The sequence below is a fragment of the Daphnia magna genome, linkage group LG10 (assembly GCF_020631705.1).
Source record: "Daphnia magna isolate NIES linkage group LG10, ASM2063170v1.1, whole genome shotgun sequence".
In the NCBI taxonomy this organism is placed as follows: domain Eukaryota; kingdom Metazoa; phylum Arthropoda; class Branchiopoda; order Diplostraca; family Daphniidae; genus Daphnia; species Daphnia magna.
Genome location: NC_059191.1, coordinates 1,342,889 through 1,358,544, shown reverse-complemented (window position 1 = coordinate 1,358,544; position 15,656 = coordinate 1,342,889). Strand labels below are relative to the sequence as shown.

The 15,656-nt window shown below is 40.9% G+C and overlaps 4 protein-coding genes across 7 annotated transcripts in view; 3 read left to right on the top strand and 1 right to left on the bottom strand.

Moving 5' to 3' along the window:
- Positions 1–254: 254 nt before the first annotated feature.
- LOC116932688 (b(0,+)-type amino acid transporter 1) lies at positions 255–4,271 on the top strand. Its single transcript, XM_032940512.2, has 15 exons — positions 255–410; positions 477–601; positions 1,024–1,109; positions 1,443–1,504; positions 2,021–2,068; positions 2,169–2,402; positions 2,468–2,593; positions 2,656–2,755; positions 2,815–2,859; positions 3,073–3,196; positions 3,257–3,360; positions 3,431–3,527; positions 3,625–3,774; positions 3,848–4,016; positions 4,084–4,271. The coding sequence occupies exons 1-15, from the start codon at positions 365–367 to the stop codon at positions 4,140–4,142; spliced, it is 1,575 nt and encodes a 524-aa protein (XP_032796403.2). The 5' UTR covers positions 255–364; the 3' UTR covers positions 4,143–4,271.
- A 280-nt stretch (positions 4,272–4,551) lies between these two features.
- Positions 4,552–8,007, top strand: LOC116932689 (b(0,+)-type amino acid transporter 1). The gene is made up of 15 exons (XM_032940513.2): positions 4,552–4,691; positions 4,752–4,855; positions 5,206–5,291; positions 5,380–5,441; positions 6,013–6,060; positions 6,141–6,374; positions 6,437–6,562; positions 6,627–6,726; positions 6,788–6,832; positions 6,898–7,021; positions 7,083–7,186; positions 7,256–7,352; positions 7,419–7,568; positions 7,635–7,803; positions 7,883–8,007. Exons 1-15 carry the CDS (start codon positions 4,637–4,639, stop codon positions 7,933–7,935), a joined length of 1,557 nt encoding a protein of 518 aa, XP_032796404.2. The 5' UTR covers positions 4,552–4,636; the 3' UTR covers positions 7,936–8,007.
- A 142-nt stretch (positions 8,008–8,149) lies between these two features.
- On the top strand, positions 8,150–11,839 carry LOC116932687 (b(0,+)-type amino acid transporter 1). 4 transcript variants are annotated; one of them, XM_045180210.1, is made up of 15 exons: positions 8,150–8,434; positions 8,509–8,624; positions 9,015–9,100; positions 9,256–9,317; positions 9,870–9,917; positions 9,989–10,222; positions 10,282–10,407; positions 10,473–10,572; positions 10,639–10,683; positions 10,759–10,882; positions 10,952–11,055; positions 11,121–11,217; positions 11,281–11,430; positions 11,511–11,679; positions 11,773–11,839. In XM_045180210.1, exons 1-15 carry the CDS (start codon positions 8,377–8,379, stop codon positions 11,829–11,831), a joined length of 1,578 nt encoding a protein of 525 aa, XP_045036145.1. In that variant the 5' UTR covers positions 8,150–8,376; the 3' UTR covers positions 11,832–11,839. The 4 variants fall into 4 exon arrangements, with proteins under 4 accessions (XP_045036145.1, XP_032796401.2, XP_032796400.2 ...); XM_032940510.2 differs by having other exon boundaries at positions 11,511–11,839; XM_032940509.2 differs by having other exon boundaries at positions 11,121–11,430.
- Positions 11,840–12,222: 383 nt separating this feature from the next.
- The window catches only part of LOC116932682 (ras GTPase-activating protein raskol), a 38,617-nt gene continuing 35,183 nt past the window's right edge, over positions 12,223–15,656 (bottom strand). The window contains 3 exon segments of the mRNA XM_032940495.2: positions 12,223–13,508; positions 13,578–15,424; positions 15,503–15,651. Coding sequence (XP_032796386.2) covers positions 12,945–13,508; positions 13,578–15,424; positions 15,503–15,651 — 2,560 coding nt within the window. The 3' untranslated portion in view covers positions 12,223–12,944.

Below are 15,656 nucleotides of genomic sequence, written 5' to 3'. Positions count from 1 at the left end.
GGTTGTCCACACTGTACACACACGGGTCGACGGTAATCCTGTAAGAAGATACAGCTTCACCCACCGGCAGGGAATGGCCAATAATAATCAGCTCTACTTTACGACTTGAGCCGAAATATCGGTGTTTCACTTATGTTGCCTTTGCATTTCCCATATTTTTCTTCGGTCTTTTATACTAGTTCTTCTTTCGTAGCGTTCGCTTTTGGTCGACAACGAGTTCCAGTGTTCCGCTTTTTGACAGTTAATCAACTATTGCATCACCTAAACACACAATAGAAGAGAATCATTTGCGATAAGTTAGCGCAAGCACTTTTCGTTAAATCGTTCTATTCGAAATTTTAGAACGACAGTTTTTTGCATCATCATGTCTACATCAGAAAGTGATTCAGTTCGTCAACGCTCATCTCAAGGTTTTTTACATTTAAAAGCATGTCATCAACGCTAATCTAATTTGTTATCATAACACGGACAACTAGAGGACACGAATGACAATCATCCACTACCACCCTCAAAAGAAGAAGGACGTGGCTCGATCGGTAGCATTAAAAGCTCAAGCGATCATCTGCACAGCAATAAAGATGAATTACAGATGAATCGACGTGTAAGTCATTGTTTCGTAATTTTCTAAAATTTTTGCTGGTGAACGTTTGTGATTGTCACGTGAACAGATAAACGACAGTGTTTCGTCTCCTTTAGAACCTTTAACACTGATATTACAGGTTGTATATATATTATCAGTTGAAAGAGTACGATCGGATCGTCTACCCAGATAATGTAAACTTTTTTCCCCGCGTATAAAAACTGAGCTGATCTAATGAATGTGCTTTGCTAAACATTTTCCGATGACTCCCAAGAGTTTTCATAGTTTTCAAAATACCTAAATTGGATCTATGATTCTTTTTTTAAATGCTACTACTTCGGGCTTTGTGTGGTTGTCAATTTTTTTGACAGGCGTGTAGTTGTTTTTGATTAATTCGCATGGCGTAAAAACAATAGAGATTTACCTGCACAGCATGATTTTAGGTAGGCCTCTTCAGCGGTGTTGCTCTCGTCGTGGGAACAATGATCGGGTCCGGTATCTTCGTATCGCCAGGAAATCTCCTTGGAAAGTAAGAAACATTTTTTTCCTCCATGTTTTTTTTAAATGGAAATTTTCAGACAATCTCGAGCAGAGGATAAACTACGAGACGAAAAAAAAATATATGAGTAGATAGTACTACTACAAAGGAAGCCGAATCATGAAGAAGAGGTTATCGATCAACTGTCTTTTTAAAATGAATTCACATTAGGAAAGCCTTCGTACTTCCGGAGGTCTGCCGCACTAAGATGGCAGACAAAATGTTAAAAACTGATAGCCAGACAACTATGGAATAATAATTTGTCTTCTTTTGAGCCATTTGTACCATAATTTTTTTTTCCATCGTTTGTTCTTTTCTATTCAGTGCCGGTTCTCCTGGTTTGTGTCTCGTCCTGTGGGCTGTCTGTGGTCTCTACTCTTTATTAGGTGAGTCCATCTTGAATTCGATCCATGTCCTTGTCCTAAAAATTATTCACAGAATAATTCGTTCGAGTATTTTAAAAAGAAAATTCGGGCCCTTCAGCAGAATGCACATGCACCCGTGACTTTTACTTTTAAATTTTTGGGTAATTGCCTCCTACCTCCAAGGAGACGGGATGGAATGATAGATATCTATTCCTTAGACGTGCTGGTGAATTTAAGCGAAAGTTTGATCTGCGTAACACTTTTCAAGCACGGCCACTTAAGACATATTTGCCCACCATAATATGCGATTTGCCAAGAAATGAGAGATTAAAAAGAGAGATTGGCATGCGAAATAGGGTCATTGCAGATAACTGTGCTAAATAAAACTAATTTGACTAGTTTCAACTTTCTCCAACTCACTTTCTGTTGTTATAACCAGCAATACGTTTGATTTTTGGACATCAATTTTAGAGTCTCTCAGTTTTTAAGTGGGCACTGCGCAAAACGTGATTTATGGACCCATTAACTTTTTCTTAGGTGCCATTTCTTACTGTGAGATTGGAACGCTGATACCTAAATCGGGTGGTAAGATTTTTTTGAAGAAACATAGCAAAATTTTAGCATTTTTATATTTTAACTTGTGTGCAATTTAAATCTAAACCGTTACCTTTTTCTCGTTAAACAGGAGAGTATATTTATTTTCTCGAGGCTTTTGGACACACACACAAATTCTTTGGTCCAATATTAGCCTTCATCTTTGCTTGGACAGTGGTTTTCTTATTAAAACCATCTTCTCTCGCTATTCTGTCACTTTCGTTCGCCAAATATTTAAGCTCACCAATCCTTACGGCGATAAATTTTTGCCCTGATACCTATTTGTCGTACGTTATTAATCGATTGTTCGCAGCACTATGCATCGGTAGGTAGAGTTACGGTACAAAAAAACAATGTTGCTAAATCTAACAAGAATTTTGCTTTGTTTAGGTATTATTACCTTTATCAACTGTTACTCTGTCACGGCTGCAACACGCGTTCAGAACATCTTTACGGTCGCGAAATTGACCGCAATCGCCATCATTATTGGCGGAGGATTGTACTACCTAGGATTGGGTAAAAACAAAAAGAAAAATGCGATAAATCAATTGGAATTATCCTGATTAATAATCGTACAGGTTACACGGAAAACTTAGAAATTGGATTTGAAGGATCGGCTACTTCGTTTGGTCAGATAGCTACGGCATTTTATGGCGGCCTTTGGGCTTACGATGGATGGTGAGAAGCTCGAATAATTACGGTTTTGAAACTGAGTTAATTCTTTTTTTTCTTTAAAGGAATAACTTAAATTTCATAACGGAAGAACTACAAAATCCTTACAGGTACGTCTGTGCGCATAGTTTAGATCTCTAGTGCTTGAAATTAGGTCAGCATTTTTGGATGAGCCATTTCTAGTGGGTCATAGCTCCTTTGAGATTGGGGTCACAAGAGGATGAAAGGGCCTTATGGGATCTGAGTATATGCTATTAAGACTAGTTATGTTGAAGCTTAAAAGAAAGAAAAAAACAACTTTGTGTTTGTTGCATTTCCTCAAGGAATTTGCCGTTGGCCATTATAATCGCCCTTCCGCTGACTACCGTTTGCTACGTGCTAATCAACGTCTCATACTTGACTGTTTTGACACAACAAGAGATTATTTCCTCCAACGCGGTTGCAGTGGTGAGTTCAACTGGACATACTCGATAAATGCAGTTCGCCATAATATGTAAATTCTTTTAGGACTGGGGTATCGAAGTGCTGGGTGCCGCTAGTTTCTTGATACCCCTCGGAGTTGTGATGTCAGTTTTCGGTACAGCCAACGGTTCCATGTTTACCGCTGGAAGGTAAACTCGTAGGAAAAACCTAAATAAAATTAAGAAATTGTTAACTTTGATTCCTTCAAAAAATTTACAGAATTTCTCATGTAGCTGGCAGAGAGGGTCACGCTCCCGATTTCTTATCTTATATTCACATTGAGAAGAAAACACCTGTTGCTCCGATTTTATTAAACGTAAGAAATAGAAAAATTAGCAAAAATACAATCACTTTTACTGCGCAACTTAATCCACCTATAATTCCACCTTAACTAAACGCTGGTTAATCTTTAGAGCCTGTTGGGAATACTCATGATTATCCCGGGAGACATTGCGACATTGATAGATTTTTTCGGTTTTACGTCGTCCATCTTTTACTGCGCTGCGATGGTAGCTCTAATAGTAATGCGATTCACGAAGAAGAACGAGCACAGACCGATCAAGGTACGCCTTATGTTCTCCATTGAATTTTTTTCGCTGTCAAGTGTCTTTCTTAATGTATTTCTTGTACTCCCAGGTGCCTATAATCATCCCCGTAATTGTTATGGTGGTTTCAGCTTACCTAGTCATCGGACCCATAGCTGCAGCCCCACAAGTGCAATACTTTTACGCCCTTCTTTTCATTCTGGCCGGACTTATTTTTTACGTGCCATTTGTCTATTACAAGACACAAGTGCCGGGAATGAGTATAACTTATTTCTTATCATGTCTCAATTTCAACTGGTTTAATTCATTTTTTTTTATCCCATACAGAATCATTTACTATTGTCTGCCAGAAAGCTCTACAGATCGCTCCGACAACAGTCCACTAAAACCAAAAGGAAAAAATACATTCGGATTTCCCCCCGTGAAAATTCAAGATTTGATCACAATTTAATTGTCTGTGCATTTTTCTTTCTTAAGAGCGCAAATCTAGAATATAACGGGAGTTCCAAATTCAATTCTAGTAATTTATGATCTGAAAATGGTAATGAAGAAAGTAAATTCCAAGTGAAGGGCAAGACAAGTTTTCTATATGCGTGCGTCGACTGATATATTATTGATACGTACTTTATGTGGAGCGTTGATTTTACAGGTAGACTGATACGATTATAAAGCCGTACACGCTTCCTTTTGTTTCCGCCTTTCTCTTCAGTTCTTTTTACGGTAGTGTCGGGTTAAGGTCGAAACACGAGGATGGGCAATTGATTTGAGTGGAACGGTTTCACATAGCAAGTGGGAATTGTTTCGACGCGCGCGGTTTCAAATAAATTTGTTTTCTCTCTAGTTCGACCTGTATCGTATTTTTTAATTTTTTAATTTTAAAATGACCGTGGGTGAAAATGCGGGAGCTGATTCCATTCGCCGACGCACATCTCAAGGTTTCAACTCTTAAAAAAACTGTTCTAAACTCAATTAATTTTTTTTTTATCGATTTGAAGATTTGTCATTGCAAAAAAACGATTGGACTAGCGGGATAAAAAGCATCGATAACGTGAATCACGACTTTTCAAATGCCAAGGACGAAATGCGGCTGAAGCGACAGGTGGGTTTTTTTGCAAGTTATAAAAAGTCGTAGTCTAATTTATACAATTCAGTCAAAGAGCAAAATCCCATGCCAACAAACTAAAAGATTGTGGATTGACAGACAAAAGATTAACTAAAAAAAGCTATTCGTTCTTGCCCTTTGGTTGTCTGTATGGCTGGGGATACTACGCACAATCTCTAGTAATTATCACTTGAGGAGGATTTGATTGGACATAGACCCAGATAGCACAGTTTCTCTACGTTTAAATTATTACAAGATAGTTCATATTTTTGTTAGCCTTTCTCAAACGAATACCATGATAATTTAAGTTTACAAATTTTCAAATTATAAAAATGATCTGATTACAGGTAGGCCTGTTTAGTGGGGTTGCTCTCGTGATTGGAAATATAATCGGCTCAGGTATTTTTGTGTCACCAGGGTATCTCCTCGCAAGGTACACAAATCTTGGTTTCGTCGTAAAAACAAAACAAATGCATAATAACAAAGAATGTTGTTCTAATGCTTTCCTTTCACTTGCTCACTGCAGGGTCTCCTGGTTTATGCCTCATTTTATGGGGTGTCTGTGGTATCTACTCATTATTAGGTAAGCTCGTCGGTGGAAAAACTTAATTGCAAACGGCATTGCTAACTGTTTCGAGTTTTTAAACGTTTGGAACGTTGGAGAGGAAAGCTCAGTCAGCTGACGTCAAATTCTAGGTTAATTCACATTTCAAAAAACAAATGAAACAATTATGCCTTTAAGGCCCTGGTAGACAAAAACCAAGAATTGCAAAATGAAAGATCAAAAGCTACAGTATCTATGATTTAGATTGAAAGGATCATTTAATGTTGGGCTGATGACGTCATACTACTCAGTGCTGCAACATGTGCCATGCTTGTGGGGGAGGGGTCTAAGTTATTTTACATGAAACCCAGCTCATAAAGAACTATTGAAAATACGTAAAACGAGGAAAACAACAGAAATAAATTATCTTACCTCCCCTGTTGAATAATAGAAGCAATTGTGGGCTGTCCAACGTAGAAACGATGAAAATGGTGGAAAAGGTTGAGAAAGAAAACCATTTTGTTCCCCTACCTTTCCCTTTCGAAAGTTGTGGAAAATCTCTGGAGTTGCCAGACGTTGAATTGATGTTTTGTTTTTCTATTTTCTTCAGGTGCCATAGCCTATTGTGAGATTGGAACTTTAATACCTAAATCCGGTGGTGAGTTATTCTTTTCGAAATATTTATCAACGCATTTTGTATTTACATAAGTTTAAATATAATTTGATTACGCAACGTAGGTGAATACATTTACTTCTTGGAAGCTTTTGGGCCCATCAACAAATTCTTTGGACCGATGCTAGCCTTCATCTATGCTTGGGTTTCTGTATTTCTTTTGAGCCCTTCATCGGTAGCCATTCTGGCACTGTCATTTGCAGAATATTTCGTCACTCCAATCCTCACTGCAATTGACTTCTGCACTGACCCTTACTTGTCCTACGTACTCAATCGACTGGTGGCAGCCATATGCATAGGTAATGATCGATATTTAAGTATTATTCGTTTTTCACGCTTCAACCAATGTAATTATTTGCAGGTATCATTGCTTTCGTTAATTGCTATTCCGTGACGGCTGCAACGTGGGTGCAAAATGTCTTTACCATAGCAAAATTAACTGCAATCGCCATCATTATTGGCGGAGGATTGTATTACCTCGGTTTAGGTATCGTGTTACTAATTCAAGGTTGCAAAGCGGTATTATGTCACTAATTTTAAGAACTTTGCAGGATACACCGAGAACTTAGAAAATGGTTTTGAAGGTTCAGCTACGTCATTCGGCCAAATAGCAACCGCATTTTACGGTGGCCTTTGGGCTTACAGCGGATGGTAAAGGAAAGGGCCCAGCTACAACAGATATGTTTAATTCTAACATTTTATTCATTTCAAGGAACAATTTGAATTACATAACAGAAGAAATCAAGAATCCATACAGGTAGGACAATACACGAAACAGTAAACTAATTTCGCTAACATTATTGTTTGGGAAATTGTGTTGAGGAATCTACCGTTGGCCATCACAATCGCCCTCCCGTTGACCACTATACTTTATGTATCGATTAACGTTTCATATTTGACGGTTCTTACTCCACAAGAAATAATTAATTCAGACGCGGTTGCTGTGGTGAGTTGCAAACGATTTTTTTAACTTCAAAAACAATTTCGAATCATTTCGAATGCTCAAGGACTGGGGCATTAAAGTATTGGGTCCTGCAAGTTTCCTGATACCTCTTGGAGTGGTAATGTCAATATTTGGTGCCACGAATGGAACGGTCTTCACCGCAGGAAGGTAAAACCATCACAAACTCACTATTGCTTCTTTTTTTCAAATTTCCGTTCTGTCTTTTTAATTTCCAAGGATTTCACACGTAGCAGGGAGAGAAGGTCACGCTCCCGATTTTCTGTCTTACATACATATTGAAAAGAAAACACCAATCGCTCCAATTTTATTGACTGTAAGTCTGCATAAACATTTTCAATCACGATGGGTGAAACCACAAGATCTGTTGATTTTATTTCAGAGTTTATTAGCGACACTGATGATTATACCAGGAGACATCGCATCACTGATTGATTTCTTTGGATTTACTATTTCCCTGTTTTACTGTGCTGCCATGGTGGCGCTGATTGTAATGCGATTCACGAAAAAAGACGAGCATAGACCCATTAAGGTATCATGTTTGATTAGCAATTTTGTTGACAAGTGTTTGTTGCTAATTATTTACGTGGTTATTCAGGTGCCCATCATCATCCCAATTATCGTGATGGCAGTCTCAGCTGTTCTAATAGTTGCGCCAATCGCAGCAGCTCCACAAGTTCAGTATTTTTATGCTCTTCTTTTCATCCTCGCCGGACTGATATTCTACGTACCTTTCGTCTATTACAAGAGGACAGTACCGGGAATAGGTAAGAACACGTTGCTGTCAATACTCTTGCGTTGTTTATCGCATTATCTCTTGACGATTAACGATTTTTGTTTGTCCAGGGTCATTTACTGTGTTTCTTCAGAAAACTCTAAAAGTAGCTCCAACTACCTAATTGGGAATGGAAAGCATCCGATACCTGACGCGAATTAACAACTATTGATATGGAATACAATTTTCAAACGTATATCGAGTTTCAATAAGGGTTGAGGCGAATGCTTACGTTTATTTCGATGACTGAAACGCGAGAGGTTCGTGAGCGGTTTACAACCGTTCCGGGCATACAGTACATAACACTGATATCGTTGACACAGCAGATTATCCACACAATATTTGAAAACGATTAAAGGCCAGCCTTCAATGCATACCAGGTGTTTGTAAACATCTATGAATACCCAACCTTTTTAAAACTCCCATCTAGTTCTTCATTGACACTGTTCGTTTATGGTCGAATAAAACTAGCCACAAACTCAATTGAATTACGTGCTTTTCTGTCCACTAGGGGCGCGAAATTTGTTTGCTACCTGTTCAACATCGAGTTTTTGAAAATCAAACGATGACTCTAAACCGGGTGCCAGAAAATGATTCCATCGCAAGACAACGTTCGTCTCACGGTTTGTTACTGTTTTATTCCTTTTGACAGTCGGATTTTGCATACATTTTTCATTCAAATTTGAATTTTTCAAAGACGATACGAACAAAACTAGCCAATTGGCATTAGCACAACACGATGGCAACAGCTCAACTAAGAGTGTTAACAGCTTGGGCGATAGTGACAACGATGACATGCGGCTAAAGCGACAGGTAAACTTTGTGTTCTCTTTTTCCTTTTACGAATGAGATGCGTGTGAAATGACGAAAACATCCATTCTCGTGTGCGCTATGTGGGCCTAAAAAGGGATCCAACACTATCTGTGGGTTATCAAAACAATGACGATGGGTTTAGCCGGATGATAGCGCATCTACTAATTTCCTTTCCAAACTAAAATTGCCTAAATCGAATTAATGAATGTGCATTACAATACCAAAAAGAATTTGTTTAACCACTCCCAAGATTGTTTAAGCGTTGCATCAACTCCCGTTTCGCTTCTATGTGTGTGAATAGTACCATTTGATGACGTACTAAAAGGCATTTTAGTTCGCGTAAAAAAACAAAAAAAAACATTGGTTAATATCACAACATGCTTTTCCCAGGTTGGACTGTTTAGCGGCGTTACTCTAATCGTGGGAACGATGATCGGTTCGGGCATCTTCGTATCAGCGGGAAGCCTTCTTGCAAAGTATGCATTTTTATTTTGGCTAACGGGCCCACGAAGTACAAATGGCCCGCCATAAATTGGCTGGGCGAAAACGAACAAAAGAAAAACAGCATTAACAAGGGAGTTGAGAAAAGATGGAATAAATGGTTTCCAATTTTTGGTTTTTGTTTACGCAGTGCCGGATCTCCTGGTCTGTGTCTCGTCCTCTGGGCTGCCTGTGGTCTCTACTCTTTACTAGGTAAATTTCATTTGGAAAAGAGAAACTGTTTTGTCTTGATTTGAAATCGATACCCCGAGTACATTCGAAACCTAAAGGTTGAAATTGATTCCAAAGTACGACGGTCATATAAAAATGTGCGTGGTAAACCCGTGGATTTATAATCCCCGATTGTCTGATAAGCGTAAAAAAGATGACGGATGTGGGTTTGAAATATTTATGTTCCCATAATTTTTACATTTCTCTTTTTGTCGCAATTTTCTGGGGGAAGTTTCAACGCCATTATGGCCTTAATGGTAATTTGCATACTTATCATCGAATAGAGCTTGCGAAATCGTTAACAAAAATAAAGGAACGTCCACGATGACCTCAGGGTATGCAGATTTAACTTGTCACATGATTTTGGGCTCATGACATCACTAGGCACTGGCTTAGACTGTCTTGTGCGACAGGTATGACGTCATTTAAGAACCTCATCAACCCGAAGAAAATTCAAACAATAAAGAAAACAACAACTGAATCATAATTTTGACTTGCGACAGGTGAAACAAAGTTTTCTTTTGCCTTTTTTAGGTGCCCTATCTTATTGTGAGATTGGAACTTTGATACCTAAATCCGGCGGTGAGCTATCCTACTCTGTTTAAGCACATCATGTTAATCGATTCAAGTCAATTGCGGGTTCTGAAAAACAGGAGAGTACATCTATTTTCTGGAAGCTTTCGGAAAGATGCACAAATTCTTCGGTCCCATATTAGCATTTATCTTCGCTTGGGTCACCGTTTTCTTGATCAACCCTTCGTCAGTTGCAATCCTATCCCTTTCGTTTGCCAAGTATTTCATTTCTCCAATCCTCACGGCGATCCATTTTTGCCCCGACGTTTATCTGTCGTACGTGATTGATCGCCTCTTGGCCACCATTTGCATAGGTAAAAGGATATTATTATACTACCCACAGTTAACATTTCTCTGGCAAAATTATCTTTAGGCCTCATTACTTTCGTCAATTGCTATTCCGTATCGGCTGCTACGCGCGTGCAAAACATTTTCACGGTGGGAAAGCTGACAGCGATCGCTATCATTATCGGTGGAGGATTGTACTATCTTGGATTAGGTACGATTAAATCATTAAATTCAAACAACCCTCGTTATGTGGAATGAGCACAAATAATCCGACAGGATACACGGAAAACTTGGAAATTGGATTTGAAGGATCAGCGTCTTCGTTTGGTCAAATAGCTACGGCATTTTATGGTGGGCTTTGGGCTTACAGCGGATGGTAAGAAACGGACAGAATTAATGACGCAAACCAAAAAAATCGTTAATTCTTTTGGCTTGTTCCAAGGAACAATTTAAATTTCATCACGGAAGAATTAAAGGATCCCTATAGGTACGTCAATTAAAAAAAATATCAAACAAATCATTTTGGAATTCAAACGTAGCTGTTGCAATCATTTTGATTTAGGAATTTACCGTTGGCAATTATAATTGCTATTCCCTTGACAACAATTTGTTACGTGCTCATCAACGTGTCGTACTTGACTGTTTTAACACCTGAACAGATTATCTCTTCCGACGTAGTTGCTGTGGTGAGCGACACAACATTCTAAATCACAATCCCATCAATTTCAAGTATTTGAATGTATATTACGTACTAGGACTGGGGAAATGCAGTTTTGGGGTCTGCCAGTTTCCTGATTCCACTCGGAGTCGTGGTGTCGGTTATCGGTACAACCAACGGAACGTTATTTGCTGCAGGAAGGTACACGCTACCACACGCAATTTGGCTTCGGAAATGTTTAATTAATGAATAATTTTATTCAAAAGGGTTTCTCACGTCGTTGGAAGGGAGGGTCAATCTCCCGATTTCCTATCGTACATTCACATTGAAAAGAAGACGCCTGTTGCCCCGACTCTATTGACCGTAAATATGTCCATAATTCAATTGCTAACCATTCAAACTGAAAGACGATTATTTCCTATTAAGAGTCTACTAGGAATGCTAATGATTATTCCGGGAGATATCGGGACGCTAATTGATTTCTTCGGTTTCGCCATTTCCATTTTTTATTGCGCTGCTATGGTAGCCCTTGTAGTAATGAGATTCACCAAAAAAGACGAACACAGACCCATTAAGGTACGTTTTTCTTAAAAATGAAATACCTTTTTCTAACGCTGTTTGATTGCTAATCGATTCTCGCAAAAAAAAAAAATCAGGTGCCCATTATCATCCCAATTATCGTGATGGTGGTATCAGCAATTCTAGTCGTTGCGCCTATCGTGGCGGCCCCGCAAGTGCAATACTTTTACGTTCTTCTATTCATTCTGGCTGGCCTTATATTCTACGTGCCTTTCGTCTATTACAAGAAAAGAGTTCCGGGAATGGGTGAGATTTATCTTGTTATCATGACTCACCGATGGTTGCAGCACTTTCCGGCTTTGGGCTTTGAATAACTTTCCTTTCGTTTTCCCTCCCCAGACTCGTTCACCATTCTGATGCAGAAACTTCTCCTTGTGGCTCCGACGACAAGTCACTGAAACGAGAAGAAAAAATCAATGCTAATTCAAAACAATATAATTTTTCACTGCTGTTACCTTTAAATCCAATTAAGCTACGAATTAAAGTAGCCGACAAAAGCTTTTGTTTGGTATATTGAACGCAGTATTTATTTAGGTTTTCCATATCGTATTCATAAGATTATACAACACAAAATGCTTTTTTTTTTTTTTTGTTATCCATCAAAACGATTAAATGCTACATTATTTATATCGAATGTGAAAAGATAACTATATACCGGAGTTACGTGAATTGAGAAACGCGAAGAAAATTATTTGGGCGGGATTGCAAACAATTTTCTTCGTAATTCACCGTTTCACGTAACAATTTGTACAAACATACCGTCACACACACGCACACAAAACACGAATGTAAATACTGGCTGCACCAGTTTCAGGACAATTCTTTATTCGATCGGGATTTTTTTTTGTAAATTATTGGGTTTAAAGTTTCTGAATTAACAAAAAAAGAAACACACACACACTTGGAAACAGAAGATAAGACAGAAGAAGAAAGGAATATAACTGTCGTAATTTTTTTTTTTTTTGATACATGGCGAGTGATCAAGCGTTGCGTACAAAGAGATTGAATAGAGATTGTGTCCACAAACACAAGACATACATACATAAAGATTTCAACTCTACTGTGTGTACGATAAAAAGATAAACGAATTTGTGGGGCAGGTGAAAGAGAGAGAGAGAGAAGAAAAAACAAATTAATAGACAAGGGTCACGAGAATATGTTTGAACTAGGGCATTCACCGTCTTTGGTAAACTGAAACGTTCGCGTTCCATATGCAAACTAACATGATGGTAGAGCCATGGTTCATCGACATGTTAATTTCCTTATACACCACCGTTTTCCAATCAATTGTATGAACTGATTCAGACTTTGAATGGGAGCTGGACATAAAAACAAAACCAAAAACAAACACGTCAATTAAGCGAGGAATAAACACGCAAACAGAATGAAATCGATATTCAAAAACCTGATGAATATATAAGGGTATTTAGTTTTTTTTCTTTTATATCTATAAATAGTGATATTAATACGAAAGGAAAAAAACGTTTTGAACAGTTTGTTAATGTTCTCGATCAACAAGAACTGCTCTGGACTTCACCCAGATCGGCCAGGATCCGTCTGGCCATCGACAGAGACGCTGATCCGCCATAGTCGGGTTCGGGCAAGGGATTGCGTGCAAAAGACATGATGTTTCGTTCAACTTCGTCGTGTTCGGCAGGCTCGACCACCTGGTAATTGCGCAGCTGGGCGAGAGCCGAAAGCAAACGATTATTGGCCGCATCCAGCGCCTGGATCGTCTGCACTTGGGCCTCAATCACTTTTTGCTTGTCGGCCATTTTACGCTTCTCGCGGTGCAGTTCCTCTTCGAGCGAAACGAGACGTGTTATCATCGACTTCAGCTGGCCATTGTCTTTGATTTCGTCCAGAGGTTGAGGCTCCATTATGGGCGATGGTGTGTACCTCGAAGACGATAAACTGGAACGTGATTCGTTATCGCGGCGCTTCTCTTCCAGCTCACGTTCCTTGACTGCCAGGGCCGCTTGCATGGCTCCTTGCAAATACAATTGTTCAGCGCGGCTCAAACGAGATTGCAGAGATTCCATCGCATTCCGTAAATCCATTATCTCTTTCTCGTACTGCACGCAAAATGAACGGAGGTTTTTAAAACTAAACAAACAAAAAAATGAATTAAAACAAATGAATACCTCGTCCAGAGATTTGGGATTGGAAAATCGATCCAGCGCCATCCTGGAGCCTCGTTTGACATTGCGTTCGCGGAACCTGGTCGAAGGCAATTGATCGTAATCGCTGTCGGACGAAGAGGAGTCGTAGATGCGACTCCGCGAATTCTGGATACTCGTAACGCTCGATTTGCGGCCTTTACGACGGATGGCCACGTAGTCGCCACTGTTATTGCCCTCGACGGGCGACACTTGGTGCTGGGCAGGGACGGGCGATGGGTAAATGCATCGCGGATTGGTACGCGGAGCCGTCGATATAAACAAGCGCCTCTCGTGCGGAGGCGTAGTCAGACACGAAGTCGAATCAGACGAGGAACTCGAGATCCTCGTTCGAGACATCGTTCCACTGCTGAGGCTGTTATTGTTGGGACTGCTACCGCATCCGCCCCCATTCGAAATGAGGGTCACCCGCGGGGCATTCATTACCGTCTGGTGGACGTCCTCGCAGCTGGGCGTCCGATTCAAAACATTGTCATAGCCGTAAGCGGATGAATAGCCTCGCGCTAGCGGGGTGGTTGGTTTGTTCCTCAAATTGTAGACGGGGTTCGTGAAGGCGATAGCGGCCGAGTGTTCGTTAACGTTGTTGTTGGCCGCCGTGCTCGTCGGAGAGGCAGCGCTGGCCTTGCGGAAACTGCCACTTGACGTCGACCTGTGCCCGTTCATGTTGGTGGATGCTGGATCCTGTCCGTTGCTGATGGTTGGATCAACTGGACTGGAACTCTGACTGTATGCGAAGCTCTGATAACCAGAGCTGGCCACAGTGGACAGCTGTGAAATGGACACTTGACTACCCTGAGTGTTGTTGTCTCCCTCTCCGCCGGAATGGGCATCCGGGCTCTCGTCCACGTACTGAAGCGAATCGATAAACTCGTCTAGATTAGCGTTGGCCGAGGCGGTGACGGCTTGCTTGTTGGGACCAAGCCCCAGGACCCGTTCGTACTTGGCCGACCCGTTTTTGACATTGAAAGAAGTGGCGCCATTGCTGGCGTAGTGGCCGTTCGTCTGACGCTGTTGTTGTTGCTGCTGCTGCGTATTCAGGCCACTAGAAGGCCCTCCAGATTGGTCGGCCGATTGGTTGAGCGCGCTGAACATGACGTAATCATCGCTCGTCGTCAAATCAATGGCCGTTCTACGTCCGGGTGCAGACAGATTGCCGTTCATGCCCGTGGTGACAGGTGGCGTCATGAGATGAGCGTTTCGCGGAAGAGTTGAAGCCTTGGGCGACGTGCTTCCATCAGCGCCAGAGTGCTGCAAGTGGTGGCCGTTGGTGTTGGCACTGCCGGACACCGTCACCGACGTGACAGTCGGGTCATTGAAACGGAAAACGTTTCGCTGCAAGCTCTGAAATCCAGGCCGTTCCACGTCAACCATCTTGTTACAATTTCGCTGTCCATTGACCGTCACCACGCCCGCCGAAGGGACGGGCAGGCTCGTCTGGCGCGAATAAGGCGGCATGCTGGTGACAGGTTGAGACAAATGGGCCGAAATGCCGTCCAAAATGCGCTGCAATTTGTCCATGCGTTGACTGAGCGGCGCCACCTTGGACAGGCTCTCAGAGAAGAGCGTGTGCAAAATGCTGAGGTTCTTGCACACGTCGATGTAGTCGTCAAACTTCGAATAGGACTGATCTTTGGACAAGGGGCTCGAGATCTCCTTCAGGTACTGCTTCATCGTCGACGCTTCCTTCTCCAAGAAATCGTTCATAAACTCCATGAAATTCTCTTTACCCTGGAAGCGGGTAAAGTTGGCCAACGTTTGCAATGTCTTGGCAATCAGAGTCAAGTTGCGGGCCGCTTTATCGCTCGGATACTCTGGCGTTTTTCAAAATAAACAAATTAATGGCCGTTTCTCGTCGCAAGTTTCCAAAACCGCAAAAACTTTTGACGTACCTGGAGTGATGCCAAACAAGCTGGGCGAGAGAATGGCCGGACAAAGGAATCGGAGGAAAATAGAAGCCGATATGAGGTGGTCGGCCACTTCCTCGCGTCCAAATCCGGCCAAACGTTGGCGATACGTGTAGAAACATTCTTGCAATTCCCTGTT